The sequence below is a fragment of the Phallusia mammillata genome, chromosome 6 (genome assembly GCF_965637545.1).
Source record: "Phallusia mammillata chromosome 6, kaPhaMamm4.hap1.1, whole genome shotgun sequence".
NCBI classification, from domain to species: domain Eukaryota; kingdom Metazoa; phylum Chordata; class Ascidiacea; order Phlebobranchia; family Ascidiidae; genus Phallusia; species Phallusia mammillata.
In genome coordinates this window covers 25,825,863-25,851,307 of record NC_137257.1, presented here as the reverse complement: position 1 = coordinate 25,851,307, position 25,445 = coordinate 25,825,863, and the positions used below count along the sequence as shown (strand labels likewise).

Here is a 25,445-nt window from a genome sequence, read left to right as displayed (position 1 = left end):
AGGGGTTCCGTTATTTTACCGGTCAGGCATTTTACATTTTGTCACGTGACATCGACAACACAAAACGTCTTATTTTGCTTTTATTACTTGTTACGTCACTTCTCATATAACTTGTTACGTCACTGCCGGCGATGTCACGATAAACAAAATAATTTAGAGATACGTCACCACGCTCTTACGTCACGATGTGAAAATAATTCGGCAACAAAAAGGTAGAAGGCCGACGATGCAAAAAGTGAAAGTTGCAAAAAAATGCGGTTTGGTGCATATTGTAAAAAAATAAAAAAAATAAGGTAAGACGGTGGCGGATGTACAAAAGCGAAAGGAGGTAAATAATATGATGAAGGTCCAGTATAAAAACTCGGGTATGAAATAGTGTGCCGCGAATCGACAAAATTGAAATCGACTTACAAATTTTCTTGTATATAGTGGATTAGTAAAATGTACAGGGATAAAAAAGCGAGACTTGCTACTTTGCACACCATGCTGCTGCTGTCGTTGTAAAGGCTACTGTACATCTTTGTACAACTCTCCAATCTTCTCTTTGTATTTCGCTTCAATCTGAGGTCGTTTGGACTTGAAGGTCGGGGTCAAAAGGTCATTTTCGACGCTGAATAATTCTGTGTCAAGGTGAATTTTCTTTGGCTGAAAAAAGTAGAAATATAAGATTAGATAACATGTGGACAACACATCCCAATTCATCAGAACAAAGGCTGTTTGTGAGCTTTACCAAATGTCTTGACCATGAAACACATAAACAGTTTGTTGAATCTAATAGGCAATTTACTTTTGTCGTCTTGAGGTAAAAAAAATTGGCAAACATATTTGTTGGGATCGAGTTTTACGTTTTAACAACATACGTCTTGCTCTGTCCCGAAATTCATCATTTTTACCCAAAAACGGTTCGTAATGACATTTCTGTTCTGCTACTAGTTTAACTTTTTGATGAGAACACAAATCAGATGTAGGATATACGGTGGTAGGATAAACAAAGTGGGCCTAATGTTCCAATTATTACTGCAATATCTACATTCATTAATTATGACGTAGTATTGAGCGAAAAAAAAAACCGATTTGGCGTCACATTTTAACACTGAGACTCCTTCAAAATTTACTATGATCAATTTTTGTGGTAACCCCTTGCCTTTAATCTCTCAAACACATGCTTACAGTATAACGACATTTTCAGTTTATAAAAAGTCTTTTTTTTTATTTTTTTATTTATAAATATTTACTTACAATTTCAAAAGAGTGAAGTCCCCTGAGTTTTCCCAGTGCACAGATGTCATCCAGTATCAGTTTATTGACCGATTCCTTCCCACACAATTCCTCATAACTTCCATTTTCACCCTTAGACGAGCACCACGCACACAATGCCTCCGGATCGGGAATGACAATTGCGATCAATGTCGCTTTAAGACTTTCCCCATACACAAATGCCTGCAACAACAAAACATACTTATTTTATTTCCCTAAATTTGAATTCATTGAGTAAAACAATTCTCTTGAACTGATCAAACAAGGTTTCTTTTAAAATGATTAAAGTTTAATCATTAAAGAGTAATCGTAACGTAATGTTAACTCAAACTTATCAACTTGCTTGTTTCTTGTGAGCTGGAGAATTTTTGATGTTTTTCATAATTTTTTTTTTATTTGGACCGTTACACTTAAAACTATAGGACGTGATGTTATAAAGTGCTCAGATATTAACCAAGATTCTATTTTGCTGCTTGAATCGAAAACATAAATGCTGCTACAACGTTAAATCTACAAACAGAAACCAACAATGTCGGTATTTTAAATAATTTAAACTTGCACTGGTCAGTTTAAAACTGAAATACCATGTTATCCTAGTGACAGTGTCCGACATCCCGTTTTGTTTTCGTGGATGTTTCACTCCCATTTGTAAAAAAGATTGGGTCATCAGACCCCCTAACGCCCATTTGGATTTGTGATCGATAATCCCTGGCTATGATTATTCACGTACCTGGCCAACAGCTGCTGATTGGACGAGGACTTGTTCGATTTTTTCCGGTGCAATATATTCTCCCTGGGCTTGCTTGAAAATGTGCTTCTTGCGGTCAATGATCTTGAGAGATCCGTTCTGTAAACACGAAATCATTTATTTTCTGCCTTTTTCCATTTTTTTGCTCTTGCACGTATTGTTTCGGAAATTCGCTGCTGATGACAAACCACGCTCTATTACGTCACAATCACACTCCAGAAAATTTATCACTTCACTGCACAACCACCGACATGGCCGAAAAACAACTGCAAACAGCCACAAATACCCACCGGTAGCCACTTTCCAACATCACCAGTATGAAGCCATCCATCTTCATCCAATGCTTCTTTGGTCTTTTCCTCATTTTTGTAATATCCTTGGAAAATATTCGGTCCTTTGGCGCATATTTCTCCCACTCCATCCTTTGCGAAGTAATTTTTCTCAGGGACATCGACCAACTTCACATAATTGCTCAGCGTCGGAGTTCCAACACTTCCTGAGTAATAATCACCGGGAACCGAGATGGCGATTCCCGCTGTTGCTTCAGTCTGTCCGTAACCTGGTAAAATTATCATTAAGTTTGAAGGCAAATATTACAGTCCAACTACTGTTAAAATTAGTGATGTACCGAATCGGCTAAATTTCGATTCGGCCGAAACCGAATATTCGGCGCTTTTGCCGAATCAATTCGGCCGAATCAACCGAATCATTTATGACATCACGCGAAGTCGTACGCTACGCGTTTGACGTGAAAAAAATGTTTATCTACCAGGCGGCCAGTGCAAAATAGTTGTGTTTCGTCTTTATTTCACTTCTGTGGGGTTTAAAATTGCCTTGAGCATGATTGGCAACCTGCCAATGAATTACCAATTTTTTTGACTACCGTGGGGAAAACGATGATGTGTTGAAAAAGATAAACATTAACGCAATTTTCGTTATGTTTGGGCTTTCGAAAGATTGCGTGGACCTTAATAAGCAGAAAAGTCACGTTTAACGCTTTAAATTTGTGTTCGTAAAAGATTCGGTTTCGGCCGAATCGCAACAAATTATTCGGCCGAAACCGAATCTTTGCAAAAATGATCGATTCGGCCGAATAAATTCGGCAAACCGAATATTCGGTACATCTCTAGTTAAAATACAACTTGTTAGACAAATTGACTTCGTCGGGAAAATTAAACTCGTAAAAATGCTGTTTTGCAAACGACTAGCTAATATCTTTAAAGGTGCGGGGCAGTCATTGTCTTTTTGTTACACTTTTAAAGCCACATTAAAAAAAAGTATTTTGCATACGATTTGTAAACAGAGACTTAGACTATTGCTTCGTTTGCTGAAGCCCAGTTCCTAAAGTAAAAGTCACAAAATATTTCTTTCTACCCCAAACCGAATCACAAAACGTTTTTTTTTAAATTGTTCGGGGACTTAAATGTAGAAAACTAGATGTGGCTAGTTTAGTGTTTTATATCACTGATAATAAGCATTTCACAACATGGTAATGAGCCATTCATAACACTTATGAACTTACAGTGCTCCACGCTTATACAGCAAACTAAACGATCACCCACCTTCAGTGAAATAAACTCCCAACGCACATCTCATAAAGTTGAGAACATCGGTCGAAACGGGGGCTGCCCCTGTTATGCAAAACTTTACACGACCTCCAACCAGGTTCTGGACTTTTCTGTAAAAACAAATTTAAAAGTTAAGTTTTTCTGAGGTTTTATGCCTATTTTCCCTTCGTTGCCCACAATTTCATCAACATATTTAGCAAATTTTAAACTTGGTGGATAACGCATTGTCTTCAAGTATAGTGAATGCATAATAACAGTTTCAGAAGAAAACTTTCTGTAAAACACAATAAACCTATTTCTTAGTTTTTATTGTTGAATATTTTGGTTGTCAAAAATGTGAACTTGAGTTTTACAAACATCACCTGACTTCAATGGATTATACAAACCCATTACGGGAAGAATCGATTACAAACAGCATGTCTCGATGTCTTGATATAAACGAATTAAACGAGTCTTACTTGAAAACCAAGCTATCCCAGATGCTACTTCTTGTCACAACACCCTTCTTCAACTTTGCCAACTTCGATTTGTGAGCTTTGTCCAGGAGAAATTTTTTGATGGACGAACCAGCCACACCAGCGTGAATCTGAAAATGAAAAGTTTAGCCTATACATTTATTGCACAATAAATAAGCTGTTGCTGCAGGGCATAGTATCAAGTCTATAGAGCTCTTCTGGCAAAGGTATTTTTATTCCGACGTTTCGACGTCCTATACAGGTCGTCTTCATCAGGGTAAATACCCTGTGCTTTATTTGGAATAAAAATACGTTTGCCAGAAGAGCTCTATAGACTTGATTTATTGCACAACTTTGCAAAGTGGAAATGCTGTTGTTGGGCGTTGAACTGCTTTTTGTGTCAAGACTTACAAACACTTTCAAAGTGTTTTACCTTTCAAGTGAGTTCCTCACTTACCTTTCAAGTGAGTTCCCATGCAAAAAAAAATGGTACCAGGATAAACCAGTTTTTTTATTAAAACAGCATTTTTGAATAAAGCTTAAATGGCAAAATTTGTCTCAGTTAGACTTCCTTTAGATTTTTAGAACATGTCGAATTCCAATAAAACGTTTTTATATTATTATTTAAGTTTTGGTTGGTTTTTGCCGCTAACACTAGCAGCATATTTGGTCCCTAAACTACAAATATAACACAACACTGCATATGAAAGTGTATGTTGTACCTTATCGTAAATTCTGTTGATCAACCGCGGAACCATCGCAAAAACTGTTGGTTTCAATTCGGCAATGTCGCTTAGAAGAAGTTTGATATCTCCCTGGAAAAATCCGACTCTAAAAAAATATATGGGGTTCTTTATTAAACGCAAAAAATGAAACTGACACAAACATTTTAGGACTTTGGTGGATTTAGCACAAAACAAACCCTGTATTACTTGTACTTCGATCTTAAAACTAGAATCTCCCAGCTTGTTGCTTGGTGGATGAAGATTATAATGAACCTTATGCCTATTGATTTATGTTTCATCTATTTGATACTGATGCTGCAGTCAAAGCGAGTTATCTATATCTCGAAAATCTTACGAACAAATGGCTTGTTTTTAGGAACTTAAATCAACAAATCCTGTGTATCTTTTTAATTTTACTTGCAGTTATTCGTAAACATTTTTCTGTCGTCCCTTATATCAAGACTGTGTTTGTTTTTCTGTCCAACTGCAAACTCACCTTCCTCCAAGATAGTACATTTGTACCGCTAGGAGGCGCTCGAACACATGGGCAAGTGGAAGATACGATATGTACACGTCATTGGGTCCCATGTCGAGGAAATGCTGCGAAAAACAAGAACTGGTAAACATAAAGCCGCGGTGCGCTACAGCCATTCTAAAATATTTTTCCGCTAGTTAAGAAATTGTTGCATAAGACAACAACAAATAATAAGTGTTTAGATATTATCAATCGGAACCTTTAATTTTCTTATAGGTCGTTTTATAATTGTCGTGAGTGGCACACTGTTGCAGTGTTTCCAAAAACTTTTCCTTACCGTCTTTCCCACGCCGTAGACCCCGGCATGATTTGAAATAATATTTCTATGCGTCATCATAACTCCCTTGGGCAGACCGGTTGTTCCGCTGGTGTAACAGATTGTGTGCAAATCTTCTGCCTTAGGTGGCTAAAAAACGACAATTTGCTTATTTCCTTATCTCATGTATTGGTTTTTCTATATTTCGTGGACATCGGCGCTTGCAATAAATCATTGCTTCTCAAAAACAAAAAAATGTTGCAACAAGTTTGTACCAAGCGCATAAATATGAATAAAAAAGTTTACACACTTGCCAACCACTAAATACCACCACTTACCACAAAATCCTTCAAGTTAGCTTTTCCGTTTTCTTCCACCTCGCTGAAGGTCATGACTTTGACCCCGCACTCATCCGCTAATTTCTTGTTGTCGTCATCAATGGTTTCCATGGCAACGATGAGCTTAATAGAATATTTTCCCTCCTGCACGCCTTTGAGCAAAACCGCTAACTTGGGGTTCTTGTCGACCACGATAATCTGAAGTTCGCCTGCGTATTGTGCAGAAGACAAGTGTTAGTGAATTTGACACTGACAAAATTAACAAACTTGTAGTCATTGGTGATTTTTTGGGTGGTCTACATTCTACGGGACGTTCACTAATTGATATTTAGGGATGAACTTGAAATTATTGCATACCGTTTATGCGTGGTGATCAGAATTTCAACTGTCAATTATTTTGCTTTACATCTTAAAATTAATTTTAAAGAAATATATTGTAGCCGAAATGCTTGTTGTGTATGCTTACCCATAAATGAAAAAAAAGTCCGTGATATGGTTTTAATTGGACTTCTGGTCAAAAGCCTGTAACGATTTGAGAACCGTCAAATTAAATCAAAAGACCAACAAGTTGTTACGTGTAGAATTGCTGTATTATTTCTTTTGTTTAAAATAGGTTAAACTCAGGGTTGTGGAATCTTGCCACACTTTCTTCTGTTTTATGGCCAAGACTATTTACAGACAGTGTTTGGACTTTGAAACCGGTAAATTGTTTCTAAACTGGTCGCCAACGCAAAAGAACAAATTGTTCCGAGACGTAAATTTGAAATAAGATAGAAGTCGTCATGTTAGTACCAATTTTATCCTACTGTTTGTCATGTGATGTACCTTAGGGAAAAAACAACGCCATAATATCTTGCTTCATTACCAGCAACATATTTCCTGTTGTATAATGCACTAAAACCATATGGCCCCAAGTTAAACCTCCACTCACATTGTTTGACGATATGTTCGATGGCAGCAGGACCGAGCGTGTCGTACAAAGTCACAATAACCATGGAGTAAGAGTTGCAAGCCTGTTCAGTTATCTTCCATTCTACCCGGTTCTGCGAGAAGATTCCGATGAACTGGGATGGATCGGCTGTAGCGCCCTCTAGCAGAAGTCCTGAGCCGAAATGTTGAGTTCTGTCTAAGACCTGAAGAGAAAAACATCTGTGTTATTTTTTGCAAGTTCCTCTATGACGTTTTGGAAGAAAACCTGATTCAAGCGTCCAAAGTCGTGGTTGTAACAAGCGCTATAGTTGACTCCACAAACTGAAACCCGCTTTAGGGGTGCAAAATTGTGTATGTAACAAGTGATATAGTTAACTGCACGAAGCTTGTTAGGCAACCCGCTTTAAGCGTGCAAAGCCTTGGATGTAACCAATGCCACAATTGACTTTTTAAGACGTTTATGAATATCAGGGATTTAAGCATCTACCTGTTGGTATGTGATCCACTCATAAGGACTGGTGGGGGTTGGTCTCCAACCTAAGCACGGCCCTCCATCTGCAAGACACAAATTGCATGTTGTTAAAACTCATTCTAAATATTAATAGTTTAAGTTACATAGGTTAGGTGTTCGAATCCATGGTCGTAGTGCAATGTTGATGTTTAACAAATCGTTTAGATTCAATTTCATCTTTTTCGACCCATTTTCAACTCAAACGTGCAAACATTTGTCTCAATTACTGTCAATACGATCTGGTCTATTGAGAACTAATGCCTATAAAGCAAAAGTTCTTAAACTTTTTTTTTCTAAAATTTTCTTTAAATGCACTGGCTTCAAGGATTACCCGTTGTAAATATATATTTATATATATATATATATATATATATATATATATACATTTACCATTTTCACTGCAATTTAAACAACTTCAAAACCACCACAAGGCATAACCAAACTGACACCCATAAAAGGCACAAATTTTTCCCAATTAAATTAATTTCGAATTTAATTCCGAACTCACTTGAAACCCGGAGTCCGCGCAGGAAGTTTTCGTGCAGAGTTCGAACTTTGGGGTCAACATACTCGACAAGCTGGTCGTTGACAAGGCATGGGGAGGCTCTGATCTCCTCGTTGCCCTGGTGATAAAAACGTCACAATCAGTAGGCTGTTACTTGAATTTACCTCTGTAAAATTACTAACCAAGCTCGTTTGTATTATACGCAAACCAATAATAATCCCTTCGGCACCCCCCTTAGTGTCAAGTATTTAACAACATGGCTTTAACGCATATATTTTGCCTATTCGGTTAAAAACCGTTCGTCGCAAGGGTAAAAATTGTTATCATAAAGCTGCGTTGGGCTACAGAATTTCAAAAATAGTTTTTTGCTATTTATGAAACCGTAGTACAAGACAGCAACCAATCAACATGTGCGTACAAATGTTATCAGTCGGTACTTTCAACTTCCCAAATCGTAATTGTCGTGCAGTGATGCAGTTTTTCACAAACGATATTCACCGATATTTCGATATCTGCTCTTACCCCAACAGCGACGGATTGTTTCTTGTGGAATTCAGACAACGGCACAGCTTTAAAGGTGCAAAGTGGGTCGTTAACTTCCGTTTGTGGTGCGCTGCCGTTTTCGGGTTTCTCGTCAGTTTGTTCAGCTTGTCCGTTTTCTTCTGGTTGTTGTTGTACTTCTTCTGTAGCTGATTGTTCCGGTTGTTGTTGTACTTCTTCTGTAGTTTGTTGTACTCCGGTTTCCGCTTGTTCTTCCGACATTTCGACGGATTTTTTTAAAAACAACAAATTTACAAAAAGTTTCTAGTTTTTCTGCAATCGACAAAAAAAACAGTTTGTAAGAACTTGTTTGTTTTCGCATTTCAGCGGAAAACGAATGCAGAATCAGTGTTACACATTTCAGTACACTATTGTAAAACTGTTGAAATAACCAGAGAAAAAACGCAATCCTGAAATACTTTGTCGTAAATCACACAGAAAAATTCAACACTAATGCACTTTATATGGCAAAAACTTACGAGTCGAAAACAAGAAACACATACAGATTTGCACAAATGAAATAAAACGAATGTTAAGTAGAATATTATGATTGTTTGCATTGAATATGTCACAACAATTTACAAATCTATTTACATTGAAACGTCACTATGACGTCAACAAATCGTGATTGTACGTCACACTAGCGACTGCAAATGCGCTTTAAAACAACGAGAAAGGGCGGATATTGTTCATAAACTTGAACACAGATGCGGAAGGCACTAGGGTCGGGCAAACAACGTGGCATTGACATAGATAACTGTGAGATAGATCCAACTAAATATGATTGTGTCAAAAGCGAAACAAACAGTCTGAGCTCATACTTGCAAACAAATTAGTTATTGTCCCAATACAATTTACTGCAGTCCTTCATACAACTTCTCGATCTCTTCTTTGTACTTCTTTTGAATCTGAGGTCGTTTGGTCTTAAAGGTCGGGGTCAAAAGGTCATTCTCGACGCTGAATAATTCTGTGTCCAGGTGAATTTTCTTTGGCTGTGAGTGGAATAGAAAAATTAGATATACTTTACCACGTGATATTCTAATGAGGTCAGCAAGCGAAATCGCCCAGTGGTCTACGTTCAAGCTTTGGACAACTTATTTTGAACCTGGATGTCCTTTTGCACCTTATTTAAAAAGCGAAAAAAATTGAGTTGCGCAATATTTGTGTTTGTAAAGACGAGGTCACAGACTTACGAAAACTTTCATCGAATCACGAAACCTTTTCAGACTCACGAAATCTTTCACAGACTCACGAAATCTTTCATGGACTCAGGATTAAAAATTACCGATTATTTTATTATTTAGAGATTTATTGAACTTGCATTAGTCTATTAACAGGTCAACTTATAACCGTTATGTAGTTTACTTACCAGTTCGAACCCAAGTAAACCCCTGAGTTTTCCCAGTGCACAGATATCATCCAGTATCAGTTTATTGACCGATTCCTTCCCACACAATTCCTCATAACTTCCATTTTCACCCTTAGATGAGCACCAACCACACAAAGCTTCAGGATCGGGAATGATAATTGCCACAACCGATGATTTTAAGCTTTCTCCGTACAAGAACGCCTGTTGATAAAACAAACATGAGTTTACTAAAGAACACTGGATCACAAACACTTTCTAATCCATTATTTGCTTTTTATAGTTTTGAAATATAAGTTTTTCCCACTTATTTTTTTTTTTTTTTAGTTTTTCCCACTTTATAGTTCAGGTGCACTGTATGAGCATATGGCGCCACCTAGTTTAACAAAGCGAAGTCCTTTTACGGGTTGGCGGTTTCTAGCATATATTGAGCAAGTCCTTTAAACTATTTCATCACGATAACATCCGTGTTACATAGCTAGTTATTTAGTGTCCAGTGAACCGCCATAATGGAAACACACTCTTGCATTTTGAACCTTCGGCAGAACTTGTAATTCCACCCAATCCCCTTTAGTTATGCGAATGATAATCCCTTGTTATATGATACCTGTGCAACAGCTGGCGATTGGACAAGGACTTGTTCGATTTTCTCCGGTGCAATATATTCTCCTTGTGAAAGTTTGAAAATGTGTTTCTTTCTGTCGATGATCTTTAGAGATCCGTTCTGTAAACACAAAAAAATATAAATTTTTCTTTCATTTTCGTAATTTGTACATAAACACATGTTGTTTTGGAAATTCGTGCTGATGACAAGCCAGGCATTGTTACGTCACAATATAAGGAAATAAACAGCTTAATAAACAACTCAGGAACGCAAACTTGTTAATTCGATGTATTGGTCAAACGTTTTCAAAACGAAGAGCTTCAAAACAAAGAAATTTATCGACAAACAAAACAGTTTTGCATTTTCTTTACTCTCAACAGGTATAGAAAGACAACAATTTCAAATATTCTATCCACAACTTTTACAAATATGTATTTTATCTGATAACAACCACAAATAGCCACAAATACCCACTGGTAGCCACTTTCCAACATCACCAGTATGAAGCCATCCATCTTCATCCAATGCTTCTTTGGTCTTTTCCTCATCTTTGTAATAACCCTTGAATATATTGGCTCCTTTAGCGCAAATTTCTCCCACTCCGTCCTTCGCGAAGTAATTCTTCTCCGGAACATCAACCAACTTGAGATGATTGCAAAGTACTGGAGTCCCAACACTCCCGCTCTCATAATCCCCTGGAACGGTAATTGAAATTCCGCAGCAACTCTCGGTTTGACCGTAACCTGTGCAGCAAAGGTGAAAATATCATTGCAGTGGTCCCGAACCGGGGTGAAATGAACAAAGCTTTGGGGGTGAAGATATGATAATTGTGTTATGTATGCAAAGATTTGGCGGCAGATTTTATTATCAAAGTGTGCAAAGAGGTGAGAAAAGACTGAGAAGCCATGCACCATCGTATTTCAATGCAACTATCGGACTGCTACTTGGAAATGACACAAATATTGTCATCTTGTTTCAGTAATTACATTACCATCAGTGACTGAATGCCAATCTACACAGTATTCATTTGAGGTACATCAATAAACTCGGTAGAGGCGGGATTTAAACCCACAACCTTATCATTTCCATTTTAACACACCAAATTGTGTGACATTATATATCCCCACTGTTACAAAAAGCTTTAAAACACAAACTTGTTAGAATGTTTTTGAAATTGTGCATTCTCTTTGACCCAAAACACTGGGCAGCATTTTCAACAAACGTGTTCACAAACTTTCCTTCATTTTTTTGCCACTAAATAAGTTGACCTACATCGTAACAATTGGATTATCCCATAAGGCCACAACTATAGCTGCCTTTAGTTAAACCCACCTTCAGTGAAGTAAATTCCCAGCGCACATCTCATAAAGTTGAGAACATCTGGTGAAACTGGAGCTGCCCCTGTTATGCAAAACCTCACTCGACCCCCAACCAAGTTCTGGATTTTCCTTAAAAAAAATAACAACGTTGTTACTTGTGAATTGACGTACTTTGGAAAACATAAGTTCTGCCTGACAAAAAGTTTACCCTCAAGAAATAAAATCAACTTGTGTTGGGACTAAATGTGAGTAAGCGTACGCTAACTGACATCTTTAGTTTATTATTCAAATAGAACGTTTTATTTGAATAATAAACTAAAGATGTCAGTTAGGCCAGGGGTCGGCAACCTTTTTTGCAATGCGGACCGTTTTTGAAACTGAAATTTTATCGCGGACCGGACTTCAAAAAACTACAAATATTTAGCAATAAAAACGCTTAAATTAGTTATCATTCCCGGAATACATTGGGAGAATGTTGTATAGCATTTAACCTAAAAAATTATGCGGCCCCGTAACGAACTCCTCGCGGACCGGTACCGGGCCGCGGAGCGGCGGTTGCCGACCACTGAGTTAGGCGAAATATATGTAACTTATATATATTCCATGTAAATTCATTGACTGATTCTGTTACTTGGAAAATATTTTTATTCTCAGTTGTTCATTGTCATAAACAGTGATCGTCAATGACCAAGCTGTCCGTTGGAGGGTCTACTACTGTTCAGTACAGTCTTTACATGATTGGTCTATAATGTGGCTACAGTATCAAGCTGCAAACATATTGTTATAAAAAAGGCCATCCAGACATTGTTTTGCAACAGTTTTGTGATAAAAATTAGTCACTAAATGATATCATCTCTGAATGTGGCCAAAAGAAAAAAAGTACTCAAAAAGTGGTTTACAAAACACAAAGACGATTGCAACGAATTAAACGAGTCTTACTTGAAAACCAAGCTATCCCAGATGCTGCTTCTTGTCACAACTCCCTTCCTCAACTTTGCCAACTTCGATTTGTGAGCTTTGTCCAGGAGAAATTTTTTGATGGACGAACCAGCCACACCAGCGTGTATCTGAAAATGGGAGTTTACATTTATTTCATTACAATGTAACGTGGAAATGATGTCGTAGGTTCAGTTCGGCAAAAAAGTAAGTTACCCGTATTACGTATATGTCATTTAGATTTATTCCACTATCCGAACATGACCCTTAATCACTAGTTGAAAGCATTTAAACAATGGCTACACGTTTACCTTATCGTAAATTCTGTTGACCAACCGCGGAACCATAGGGAAACATGTCGGTCTCAGCACTGCAATGTCGTCGAGCAGAAGTTTCACATTTCCTTGGTAATATCCCATACTGCAAGGAAAACAAAGTTGTAACGTTCATCTCGTGTGTATGCAAGTGCGTGAACCACTAGAGGGTGTAGGAGAGGAGGCGCCGCACCAGGGGCCAAAAAATGTAGGGACTCTCGGCGCGCCTGGCCCATATACAGACATAAAAACCTTGATGGGGATTCGACGCCGGGAGTGTCCCGGGTTTGAAGCCCGAAAATAAGACCCCATGAAGATAAAAGTTTAAAATAAGTGGGGGAATTATTTAGGATTTGGTATTGCTGCTCTTACGTTTTGCCGGGTGTGCTGCACTATTTTTGATACACATTAGGGCCTATCTGAACGTGCCTAGTTTTCTTCAAACGGGAGTCGAAAGTGTCTTTAGAGATTTGTGTAAGTGTGAAAAAAACTGCCACTCATTTTCCAACGCACAAAATGTAACGAAACTGATACCCAAGTTGTCTTAACATTGCATGTCACATACCATGCCAAATTTCAAACCTTTGTAAGAAATGTCTGCGAATTATTGAGCAGCTTTTATATGTTGTGCTTCATACATTCTCACTTACCTAGCTCCAACAAATTGCATTTGAACCGCTAGAAGGCGTTCGAAGATGTGAGCAAGTGGCAAGTAGGAAATATAAACGTCGTTATTGTCGACATACATGAATTCCTGAAACATAAACAAAATTAATTGTGCTGTAAAAAACTTCGTTTAGAATAAGACGCTTTCAAATGTAACCAAATTTCAAATGTAACGCTTTTAAATTGTAACCAAATGAGTGTAACGAGGTTCCAACCACGTTTTTTTAAGACCTTTGTGTCTTTTAAAGTCCAAGTTACAAGGTCCTCAAACCTGGATAATCATAAACCAGGGTTTGGCAACCCCTAGCACGTGTGGCAAGGTTGGTACGCTAGGTGGTTTTTCATGGCACGCCAAAAGATTTGCGTGTTTATATTGAAGTACTAATTTAACCTGTTGCATTGCTTGTTTATAGTTGCTTATCATTTAACAGTCTTAAAATCCAGCCTATACGCACAAAATCTGCAGAAAAATATACATTTGAGCTAGCAAAACGGGGTGATTTTGTTTTTTACAAGCAAGTACTGTGTGCCATAACAGTGTTCCGGAAAAAATATCTCTTACAAAATTTAATTACCTTTTTTCCAGTTCCGTATACTCCGCTTTGGTTTGCGACGATGTTACCATGGGTCAGCATTACTCCCTTGGGTTGACCAGTGGTTCCGCTTGTGTAACAAATCGTGTTCAGGTCGTCAGGTTTGGGAGGCTGAACAAAATACATGTTTTAACAGAAAAGAGCTGAAAACTCATTGTTTAAAAACGTGATTTGCCGCAAATTATAAAACTTTTTCACATTATTACGACTGAGAAACTCGATTTTTTTGGCGAAAAATAAGGACAATTGAACGACTTATTAGAACATTAAAAAGCTCTTCCGTAAAGTACAATTGATTCAATGAACAATCATAATTATTAATTGTTAATAATTCGTCACAAAATCCCCTAACTCACCACAAAATCCTTCAAGTTGGCTTTCCCGTTTTCTTCGACCTCGCTGAAGGTCATGACCTTGACCCCGCACTCATCCGCTAGTTTTTTGTTGTCGTCATCGATGGTTCCCACCACAATTATAACCTTGATGTTGAACTTTCCTTCTTTAATGCAATTGAGAAGAGTTGCCGTCTTCTTGTTGGTGTCAACCACAATAAACTGAAGCTCGCCTGGAAATATGAAAACCTCAGTAGAAAAATGTGTTTCCGAATTATGAACATTTTGTGATACAGTGTATAAGTCGGTGGTGCTTTACTCTTTCTTTAACTAAACGCCCTATTTGCAGAAAGTTTCTATTACACTCTAATCCAGCTTTTAAAGCCCGGGTCCGCCAAATTCGTATTGCTGAAGCGATAACGTGCTGTGGTGTGAGCTTGGCTAATGAGGCAGTTATGAGTACTTACTAGTACACTAATTGGAGGATTCTTATAACATTTTTAGTCAAATCTCATCAAACTATGTTCTTTATTCTTTTCAAACAAACTCATATAGATGGCAAACCAAACAAAAAAGCAACAAGACCCAACCATGTTCAATGAAACCTTTGGTTCAAAGCATATTTAAATATGTGCAGTAGTTTTAGGCAGAACTAAATCCCTGATTCCTGCTTTGTGATGCATTGGAACTATATGTTAGGCCTCCAACTTACATTGTTTGACGATATGTTCGATGGCAGACGGTCCGAGCGTGTCGTACAAAGTCACAATAACCATGGAGTAAGAGTTGCAAGCTTGTTCAGTTATCTTCCATTCGACCCGGTTTTGCGAGAAGATTCCGATGAACTGGGATGGGTCGGCTGTAGCGCCCTCTAGCAGAAGTCCCGAGCCGAAATGTTGAACTCGATCTAGAACTTGTTGGTAGGTAATCCACTTGAAACCTTGGTCGGGACCGGGACGCCATCCAACACACGGACCACCCTCTGTAAACATAAAGTATGATTGGTTCAAAATATGGCCAATTTCGGTCAAAGATTTAAAAAGGTCACTTTCGGTCAAAGATTTAAAAGGTCACTTTCGGTCAACGGTTAAAAAAGGTCACTTTTGGTCAAAGGTTAAAAACGGTCACTTTCGGTCAACGGTTAAAAAAGGTCACTTTTGGTCAAAGGTTAAAAACGGTCACTTTCGGTCAAAGGTTAAAAAAGGTCATTTTCGGTGAAGACCGTAAGTTGAACTATCTCGTTTGATTTGACTTAAAGTGCAACATACGCTGGTTTGGTCAGGTTTGCTTACTTGAGGCTTTTAATCCACGGAGAAACACATCATGCAACGTTCTGACTTCTGGTTCCAAGTAATGAATAATCTGACCCTTGTAGAGGCATGGAGAAGCCCGAGCTCCGTCGCTGCCCTGCAAAATAAAACATTAGTTTCAACCGCATTAGCTATGAGGTAAAGCTACTAACACCAGAACTTCAGACAAGTTTGATAAATACCGATAGTTGGCGTAAATAGCGCAGGTATTTGAATTACGAACTAAATTTGTAAGTTAGGGGCAGGAACTTAGCCGAATGGTCCGGCGCGCCTGACCCATACACAGACATAAAAAAAACCTGATCGGGGTTCGTCCCCGGGAGAGTCCTGGGTTCGAACCCCGTGAAAAAAATTGTAAGTTAGGAACTACGTGTTTAGATTTGGTTTATCATAATTATAAAACCTGAGCCAAACTCTTTGCTGGTGTAACCCTGACCGTGAGCATTTTCACACAAATTTCGTTTTAAATTTGTGAATGCTCTTTCAAACCTATCGGTATTTAACAAACTTTTTGGTGTGAGTTTTTGTGTTAGAAGATTTTCTCAACTCTAACGTCACAGAACAATTCGCTTACCTCAACAGGGACGGTTTGTTTGAGATGGAATTCTGAGAGCGGAATGCTTTTGAACCTACACAGAGGGTCGCCTTCTTCCGTTTGTGGTGCGCTTCCGTTTTTAGGCATCACATCTGTTTGTTCAGGTCGTTGATCTTGTTGTTGTTGTTGTGGTTCAGGTTGTTTTTCTTCTTGTTGCACTTCCGGTTCCGCTTGTTTTTCTGCTTGTTGCGCTTCCGGTTCAGGTTGTTTTTCTTCTTGTTGCGCTTCCGGTTCCGCTTGTTTTTCTTCTTGTTGTTCCTCTGGATTATTTGCACCTTCTATTTCTTGTGCAGGATTTTCTGTTTCTTGTTGACAATCCTCCGTAGTCGCAGCAGCCGTGGTTTGTTCTTCCGACATTTTTAAACTTTAGCAAAACTTCTCCCAAAAGAAAATTTAGTTTTCTGAAAAGTTTGGACAACGACATTATTAATCTCCGCATCGTACCTAAAACTCATATCCCACAAACTTTTTCTAAATCAGCTCTACTCTACCATATAAGCATGGGTGTTAAACAACACGACAATGTGTAGGTTTAGCGTTCTTTTCTGCCTTCCTTTGACCAAACACTTTGACAACTTTATACAAAGCTGAAAAATGCGTGAAGATTTGAGTAAACCGCTAAAATCTGATTCCAACTTTCCGAGTGTCAACCAATTCTCAACGGACCTTCTAAAATCTAAATCGACCTACACGAAAGATTTCCGCCCGTTAAAATCGATTTCTAAACAAGACTGCAACGCACAACTGCTGCAAATACATCCTACACAATTCACGTCTAACACCAACCCATTGTAAGACGTCCTCAAATACCAAATGACATCACCAACATGACGATGCATAAATAATTTAAAAACTCGCCCAAAACCGCAACGTCATACACGCGAAGGGCGACAACTTCTACGGCTGACGTCATTAATTACGTCATCGTCGAGGGTTGTTTAAATTAGGAAACTGGGCGCGTTCGGGTTAGGAGTATTGTTTCCGCTCCGTCGGAGGCTTCCTGTCAGCAAACAACATGCACAATATGTCGACTACATACGTGTGTACGCGGTGTGTTATGTTGTCGAACGGCGGTTTATGATATCATAATTGTTACGCGGTTTTACTGAATCACTTCGAATTTTAGTTGTTGACCAGCATTATCCAGGTCATATTATTACGTCACATTGTCCGCATGTTTGGCAACAATGCATATTCTGCAGCTACAGCGCGCTCTTTAACATGACTTATATCGGCACCTTATGATATTATAGGGTTACATTGCCAGCACCAATCTTCCGCACAAACCCTAAATCCGTAGCCATGAAATTTCCACGCGATCGCAATCAAGCGTATCGTGACGTCAGGTAACGTTTGTGACGTGTGCAATGTTTCTGTGCAGACATCGGTCGATATTAAGTCTTTTAATATTGTAACTATCTAACGTTAAATATCGAATGATTTCCATCACTGTGGCTTCCAATATTGACCAAAACAAACACTCAAATACCACTTCACAGCAAAAACTGACTACATACAATTTTTTTTAACACACTCGGTATTATTTCCTGCTACTCTTTCCTATTTTCACTGCGAACCAACTACACCCACTGTATTTATATTGTTCATAATTTCTACAGCGCAAGGAAATGCATCAATTTACTATCTTTCAGTCTCACTATCTTAACAGTTGTTTATAATTTCTTCTCTCTCTGATAACACCAGCAAACTGATTTACCTGTGAACACTGTAATCATAAAGGTGCTGCAGACAAATTGTTACTTGCCTTGAGCAATTCGCCGCAACAAAAAACAGGTTTCTAATCCAACAGCCACCTAACTCTACATTAAGGTTTCCCTGAACAATAACAACAGTCTGTCTGCACCGACAATTTATAAAAACGTGTTTCAGTGTCAAATCATGCTTGCAACCGGTTAATTACGCAACAATTTGCAGCCAGAAGCGCCAACAAAGACTCATCACAATTCCCATTGTTTATCACATAGTAACCTACTTTTTCCCCTTGTCCAATAGCTTTTCTTCTTTTACCCGCTTTTGTTGTATTGTTTGGACAGAAGTATCAGGTTAATCCCGACAACCTGTTTATCTGGAAGTTCGAACCTTCAACTGCCGTTCTGTTATGAATGTTTCAAATTCTCTTCTATCAGTTGATTTTAACTCAAGGTATAGATTCGTTACGTTCGTTTCATGCATTTACGTCATAATATATTGACGTCATATTGCAATGTCACAAATTCGACTTTTTAAACAATTTTTTGGGTACAAAATTTCATAACACCACCATTTTAAAATCGAGGTGTTAGCATAAACTGCTTCATTGTTGGTGGGCGAAGTTTAAGACGAGCCAAACATAAACTTTGTCAACTGCGATTTTTAGAAAATCGCCCCAAATTTCTGCGACGCAAGCGTGAAAATCTCGAAAAACTTTTTTCGCCCCAAAATTTCTCCCAGAATTTTAAACGGTAATCATCCGTTTCTAAACCGTGCCAAGTTGCTTCGGGCTTTAGTTGAATTCGTCGCATATTTTCTACTTCACAATTATTTGCATTAACTGACATAAAACATTCTGTAACTATTGTCGGCTTCTGGCGTTCTTAAACAAGTCGAATCTCGATTAAAACGTCACAACTTGATTTATTTTAGAATTAGTGATTCCCCTTTTCTTTGTATTATGGCGTTTCTAAGAATTTTGAAAAAATACTAAAAAAGTCTCTTTGTTCAGTTACGAGGCGTATAGTTTGTAAAAGAAAGAAATATTGTCTGCTAAACCTTTAAAAAAGTTTGCAACAAATTAAATATTATTGCAAAACGTTCTTTGCAAGTCAGTTAACATTGTGACACCGACAATCGCCGCAAACAGTAAGATGTTTCACCAAGCAACAGTGTCTATTATGGCGACATACATGTGGTATTGTGGCGTGCCAATAGATAAAGAATGTGGTCTTTGTTGACATAAGAAGCAAGTCGAAAAAGCGAGTTTATTATATTTGCGGATGGCCTCGGGCCTTGATATTATTGCTACCTTCGTCCAACCGAGTTTCTGCCCGCAGGCAGTTAGGAATTATTGTAAAACGTTGTCGATTTTAGAACGATCCAAAAATATCAATTGTCCGAATTTAAAATTTCGACTCTGCAAACTTTAAATGATGTTTACATCCAGCGGTTTTACAAGGTTACAATAAATTTGGTTGGAAATTACACAACTTAAAATTAAAGTATCACATGCACAATTTTAGTACGTAAATTCGTGAATGTTAAGAAACATGTTTGCAACAAGACCAAAATAGCTTTCGCCACAAATTTTCTATTCTTGACTATTACTTCACGCATCATGTAGCGCCCAATCACAGGAAAAACATAAAAGATTCACTCCACTGTCAGTGCATGCCGAATTTTTACATCTATCTGGGCCGTTATTTTCCCCAATAAACTTATGAACAGATCCGTGTATAGTATTACAATATTCAGTATCCTGAATAAGTTTGGTGAGGTTTGAATTTACCAATTACGTTCTACCTTTATCACACCAAAACGACGCTGAAACGGTGCAGGGCAGTTATAACCTGTCACCGAGCGATATTAATCAACTCAAATTTGTTCATATTTCCGGCTACGTTACTTGGTAATACATTTTAGTCGTTCTACGTTTATCAGCCCGAAATACCCAGCTAATCTAGAGCGTGGTATATACACAGGGCTATCTGCAAGTTATTTTTATTAGACACATGTGGTAAACAACCGTCTAGTTTTTGACGTACGCGTAAAGCTGTACGTTTTGACGTAAACACAACAACACAACGATGCTCTTCAGTCCTAGTAGTTGAAAACGCCCCTTTCATTTCTCCACGGCTCACTGAACACGTATTGGCCTGTTCAGACTCTCCTGTCTCTACTCAAATCCGTTCATTTCCAGCACCATGATGTAAAACAACAACAACGTGCGTGTGTATCACAAGGCCTGGCAGATTTAATAAAACAAAGTATATGTCTGCAGTAAAAACTTATAAATGCTAAACTGCTAAACTTCAAATAAATATGTCTGCAGTAATAATTGTTATACTGCTAAATCTCGATTAATATGCAGACATATTGATTTTGCTGAAAGTGGCTCGCGCTTAACAAAACACAAGTCCGTTGTTTAGTTTTATTTCTCACATTCAAGCAAATGAAAACCTTTTGTATCGCTTACTTCCCGAAATAAGCTATGTCAGTTCGATAGCAAAGTCCACCAAAAACGTGGCTGCTTTCAAACTACAGTACAACACGCAGCCTCACAGAAAGATATTTATAGGAATTTTGCAACACGTTTTCTGTTTCCGTATACATTTTCAATTGCGTTAGCTATAGTAAAGTCACTTGGTTTTAAAATGTAATTATCCTTATTTACTATATTTTGCTTTTAAATGTTTCACGCAAAACCATTGCTTACTACAAACTACGCAACTTAACTAACACACTTTATACATCAGCAGTAACAAACGATCCCAGTAAATGTGCTCGAATTTCTGCTTAAGCTTCTTAAAGACTGCCACTGTGTAACGTTTCATATTATCCACATGAACGCACACCAACTATGCCCTGTACTGCCGTGGTAACATGATACAGTGGTATTCGCCATGCTCAGGAAACTATAGCAAAATAGGAATTGCGCCCGCCAAAAAAAGCACCACTTCACCACTAGGAGCGCAAAAACGTTAACTTATTTAATAAGGGTAAGGAACTTTGTGTTCTATTTCGGTTCTTTGCTTAACATTAAGGGATAAATAGCAACATTAGAATTTAATACTCACAATCGGAAAACTGCTGCAAAAACCTTAGGGTTGAAAATTTGCTATGTTAAACAATGGTAAATAAAGGCACTTTTTTTATTACTTATTTGTCTTATCTCGGTTTAAGACGCCTGGCCCATATACAGACATAAAAAAACTGATCGTGATTCGTATGTGGAGCGTCCTGGGTTCGAACCCCGTAAAAAAAAAGTAAAATAAAATGTTGCCTTTTCATTGTTTTTATGCGTTTAAAGTTTTCTGGTACAAATCTTCTTATGTCATCTTGCTCAAGCAGCTTGGCGAAATTGAGGCAGTTTTATAAATTGGTACTATGTCAGGAAAACGCGACCTTTCAAAAAACAATTACCTTCTCTAAAGAAACAATTAAATTTCACCAACTTAAACTTAAACTGGGGCACGAATACGTATTACAGCAATCTAATCACCTGACAACATTTTAAATATTGCATCTCTGTACTTAAAAACACTTATCATTTGCGAATCGCATTAATCAATATTTATCTCCAAACTAATAAAATATTTTTTCGTGCAGCATAATTTTAAAAAATCTTTCCCTAAGTATTTTATTTTATAGCTTGCAACCACCATCAATAAGTTTGCGCAAGCTTAACCGAGTTCCAGCTACCAAAACTTGCAAACTAATTTGTCCTATAACGGACGCTGAGCTTATGCAGCGATTCGGAAAAGCCGCATCAGCGCAGCGTTACGTAGCCGGAAGCTTAATCGTGAAACGACATAACTCGTCATTTCATGATCTAACACGCAGCTATGTGACGTCATAGTCGATCGTGGCCAACACGGGCGTATACAGCGTGAAATAGCGCTGTGATTAATATCGGCATAGTGACGGGGCTGGTACAACATGAAGCTTTGCTATCTTAAACTGCAAGTGTGTTGAAGAGTTACTGTGACATACGAGTTGTGGTTTGTACGATGTACAGCTGCTGCAGGACAACGGTTAACTTGCAAGCGTAACTGATAAACGCTGAACCTGGTTCATAAGTCTCTGCGCGTTGCCCGATGATTTAAAACCCATTAAACCCATTCAGGGCGGTGACCTGTAAGAATTTTTTTTATCCTACGTTTGGGGTAAACATATAACACAGATAAGCTTCACTAAATTCGTCATAACCTACACAAGTTTGAAAAATCTTTTGGCAACTTTATCATTTGAAATAAACATTGTTGTACAGTCGCGAATCATTTTACTTCATTGTTTAAATTTTAACGACAATATATACCTTAATATAAATACATGTAGAGAACAAACCGTGTGACAAAGGTCGTTTGTTACGTCATTATACGTGCACTGTTACGTAGCCAGACAGGAAATAGTTGTTATCTGAGCGTGCGATGCGGAATGTTTACTATCATTGCTGTTTATAGTAGCAGGGAAAAATTCGCCATGTAATGTCCCTTAAAATTGTTGTTACGTTTGTTCAAAACTTTCTGACATGCTAAAATTGTTACCACTAGTCAATGATGTTTTGACTCCACGAGAAATAACTTTGAAGGGTTCTGTCTCCTGCAGGGCTAAAGCCCAGTAGACTTTGAAACGTCTGTTACTTTGGAAGAAAAATTTCGACAGGAAAAACATTTTTATCAACATGCCTGTTGACAAAAGTTTAGCAAACACAAGAAAATTGTTGCAACCTACTGCCATTAACAAACAGGCACAACCTGCTTATAGCTGCTGCCCGACAATTTTACCCGTTATTCACCAAAGCGTAGTTTGCCACTTCCTGGGGCCGGGGCGTAACTTACTTTTTAGTTACATACTTCCAGCATTGTTTTTCTGGTCTTTTTTCCAGTTTGGTATCTTGACTTTACATTACAACAACTTTTGAATGCTTGCAAAAACAAATACTGACGGAGTCCTGTTTTTCAGCAAATAATCATTTTAGCACTTGCTTAGACAATAAACAAGTTTTATTAACCACTAAAGTCGGAAAAAATACTTCCAAAACTTCTAAATAAGAATTTCAGCCCTCATTTTAAAACTGCCTGAGATTTTGGCCAAAAGCAAAAATCTCGATAAGGCGTAGACCTGTGGTCGGCCAACCGTATCCACTCGTCCAATCAAATCATCCGAGAACCGGTCATTAAAATTTTTGACCGGCATTCTGCCTGGGGACACGATATGCCGATCACTAAGTGTTGTTGATATCATCACAATGCGGTTATTATGTGGCAACAATCCGTCTTGCTCAGTGCGGTCTTTGCTGTAATCCTGCCTTAGGGCAGCGAATTTAAGTTTCAAAATCAAAAGTTGCAGACAGTTTCGACCTGTAAGGTCTCATCAGTGGTGCTGGCGACGAGAGATCGACCGTATTGGCTCGTGTAGCTACCCAACGGAACACCAATTTGTTGTGAGCAACAGGGTAAAAACCCATGCTTCACCAAGTCTGTGCAATGCCAAAACTGGACATAAACTGGCCCACAATGACCGAGCAACTGCTTGGAAACCAACGTGAAGTCGGCTCAGTATCACAGCATCAATGCAAAAAATCATAAGTAATTAGCATGTTGCGAAAACCGCAACAACGAAACATCGTTTTTATTGCTGTTTGACTTTTCATGCGCTAAATAAGTTAGTAAGTGATGACTGTGTTACATCACGTTACATTATTATCTCAAATACAATGCCCAATGTTTTTAAAGGTATTGACCAAACTGAAAAGTCGGCTTTAAGTAAAAAAAACATTTTGTTATCTTGATTTTGATTTCAAACACGATATCTAATGAAGTGGCTAAAATCGTCGTCAGAAAAAACACATAAAGGCTCTTTGCGCCATCTATCGAGATTCAGCTTAATAAGGACCCGACGTTAGGTGAGGTGTTAGCTGCAAAAAGTCCTCGATCAAAAAAGCTTATGTAACGAAACCATACGCAAAGTTTAATGAAAAGGCACTAACAACAACTCATATGCGACAGAAGAAGGAGAGAAAATATGTTTGATACTCTTTTTGCCTATCTAGCCTAATTGATTGGAGACAATTCATACATATTATTTCAAGTTGTTGTTAATTTTTTTGCAATCAAAGGGGATTCGCTCAAGCTACACTCAATTAACCCAATTCCAAATGGCCCTAGTCAACCTTTTTGGAAACTCACATTTAAATAAATATGTTTTTGCTCGTGCTATCTTTTGAAATTGAAGTTAGCATGGGCCTGCCGCGAGGTGTGGTGTTAGCTGCTAATTTGTCAAGAAGTCTTTCATTAAAAACGCTTACCGTACGTGGCAGTAGATTTTAACAAAAAAAAATGAGAAACACAAAAATCATACGCCAAGTTTAATGAAAACAATAAACCAGTAAAAACATAAGATGATAGAGATGAATGAACGATTTAGGCAATAATAATGATACATTCAGTGCACAAGTACAAATCGCGTGGGACCAAATGCCTTAACGTTAGCCTGATTGATTAATTAGTGACAATTCATAGATATTATTTCAAGCGGTTAATTATGTTTTTCTTGATTATAGGGGGATTCCCCCATCAGCTACGCTCAATCGCACACATTTTTCCACTTGGTCAGTCAGTCGTCGCAAAACCCACCACACCGAGACTAGTTAGGTGGTTCCTGCTTCCTGTTTTCCTGCCTTTACGGTTAACAATGTAATATAGAATGACAGGGCCTCATTTAAGCGATTACCAACTTAAGGTATTCAACATAAAATACGCAAATATACCATATTATTTTATGGTATAGTATCATGGGCGCCGGCAGAAAATTTTGCAAGAGGGGGCAAATTGTGGCTGATACTTTACCGCATCAAGAATTTGTTACATATGAAGCCATAAATCGTGTACTTCACAATTGAGTTGCCTAAAAGTTAAAGTATTGAACGATGTCACAAATCCTCACGCTGCCACTTTAATTAGGTTTGCTGCTAAATATGTTAAATTGAGGTACACTGAAATTCCAAGGGGGGGCAATTGCCCCCTCTTGCCCCTACGTGGCGGCGCCCATGTATAGTATACACCATGTATTTAGTATTTTTATACTTATTTGTTGGTTCAACTGTTTGAAACAGGCCTTGAAAGACAATCTCAAGTTTAAACAAGCCAGAGATTGGTAGAACTGATTTTAATTATGTTTTACTACTTTTGAAAATATATATAACAATATAATGATGCGACAAAAACTTTAAAGGTTTGTGTTGATGATTTTTACTTTTGTCAATTGTCATGAATTTCACAAAAGGTATTTTGAGTTCTATAATTGCTTTGTTTTAATTTTAGCTGC

At 38.0% G+C, this 25,445-nt stretch overlaps 1 protein-coding gene across 4 annotated transcripts; it reads right to left on the bottom strand.

Annotated features, from left to right (window-relative positions):
• Window positions 1-67: 67 nt before the first annotated feature.
• Window positions 68-16,836, bottom strand: LOC145233340 (long-chain-fatty-acid--CoA ligase 1-like). Of its 4 annotated transcripts, XM_080098054.1 has the most exons (14): window positions 8,351-9,215; window positions 7,832-7,946; window positions 7,300-7,367; window positions 6,814-7,015; window positions 5,883-6,091; window positions 5,566-5,694; window positions 5,250-5,353; window positions 4,751-4,859; window positions 4,032-4,159; window positions 3,568-3,683; window positions 2,296-2,564; window positions 1,988-2,104; window positions 1,240-1,440; window positions 68-645 (listed from the first exon to the last, which is right to left on the bottom strand). In XM_080098054.1, exons 1-14 carry the CDS (start codon window positions 8,588-8,590, stop codon window positions 508-510), a joined length of 2,145 nt encoding a protein of 714 aa, XP_079954180.1. In that variant the 5' UTR covers window positions 8,591-9,215; the 3' UTR covers window positions 68-507. The 4 variants fall into 4 exon arrangements, with proteins under 4 accessions (XP_079954180.1, XP_079954178.1, XP_079954179.1 ...); XM_080098052.1 differs by lacking the exons at window positions 4,751-4,859; window positions 5,250-5,353; window positions 5,566-5,694; ... (3 more) ...; window positions 7,832-7,946; window positions 8,351-9,215 and adding exons at window positions 12,905-13,013; window positions 13,558-13,661; window positions 14,149-14,277; ... (2 more) ...; window positions 15,791-15,905; window positions 16,383-16,836; XM_080098053.1 differs by lacking the exons at window positions 6,814-7,015; window positions 7,300-7,367; window positions 7,832-7,946; window positions 8,351-9,215 and adding exons at window positions 15,211-15,480; window positions 15,791-15,905; window positions 16,383-16,836.
• Window positions 16,837-25,445: the final 8,609 nt, after the last annotated feature.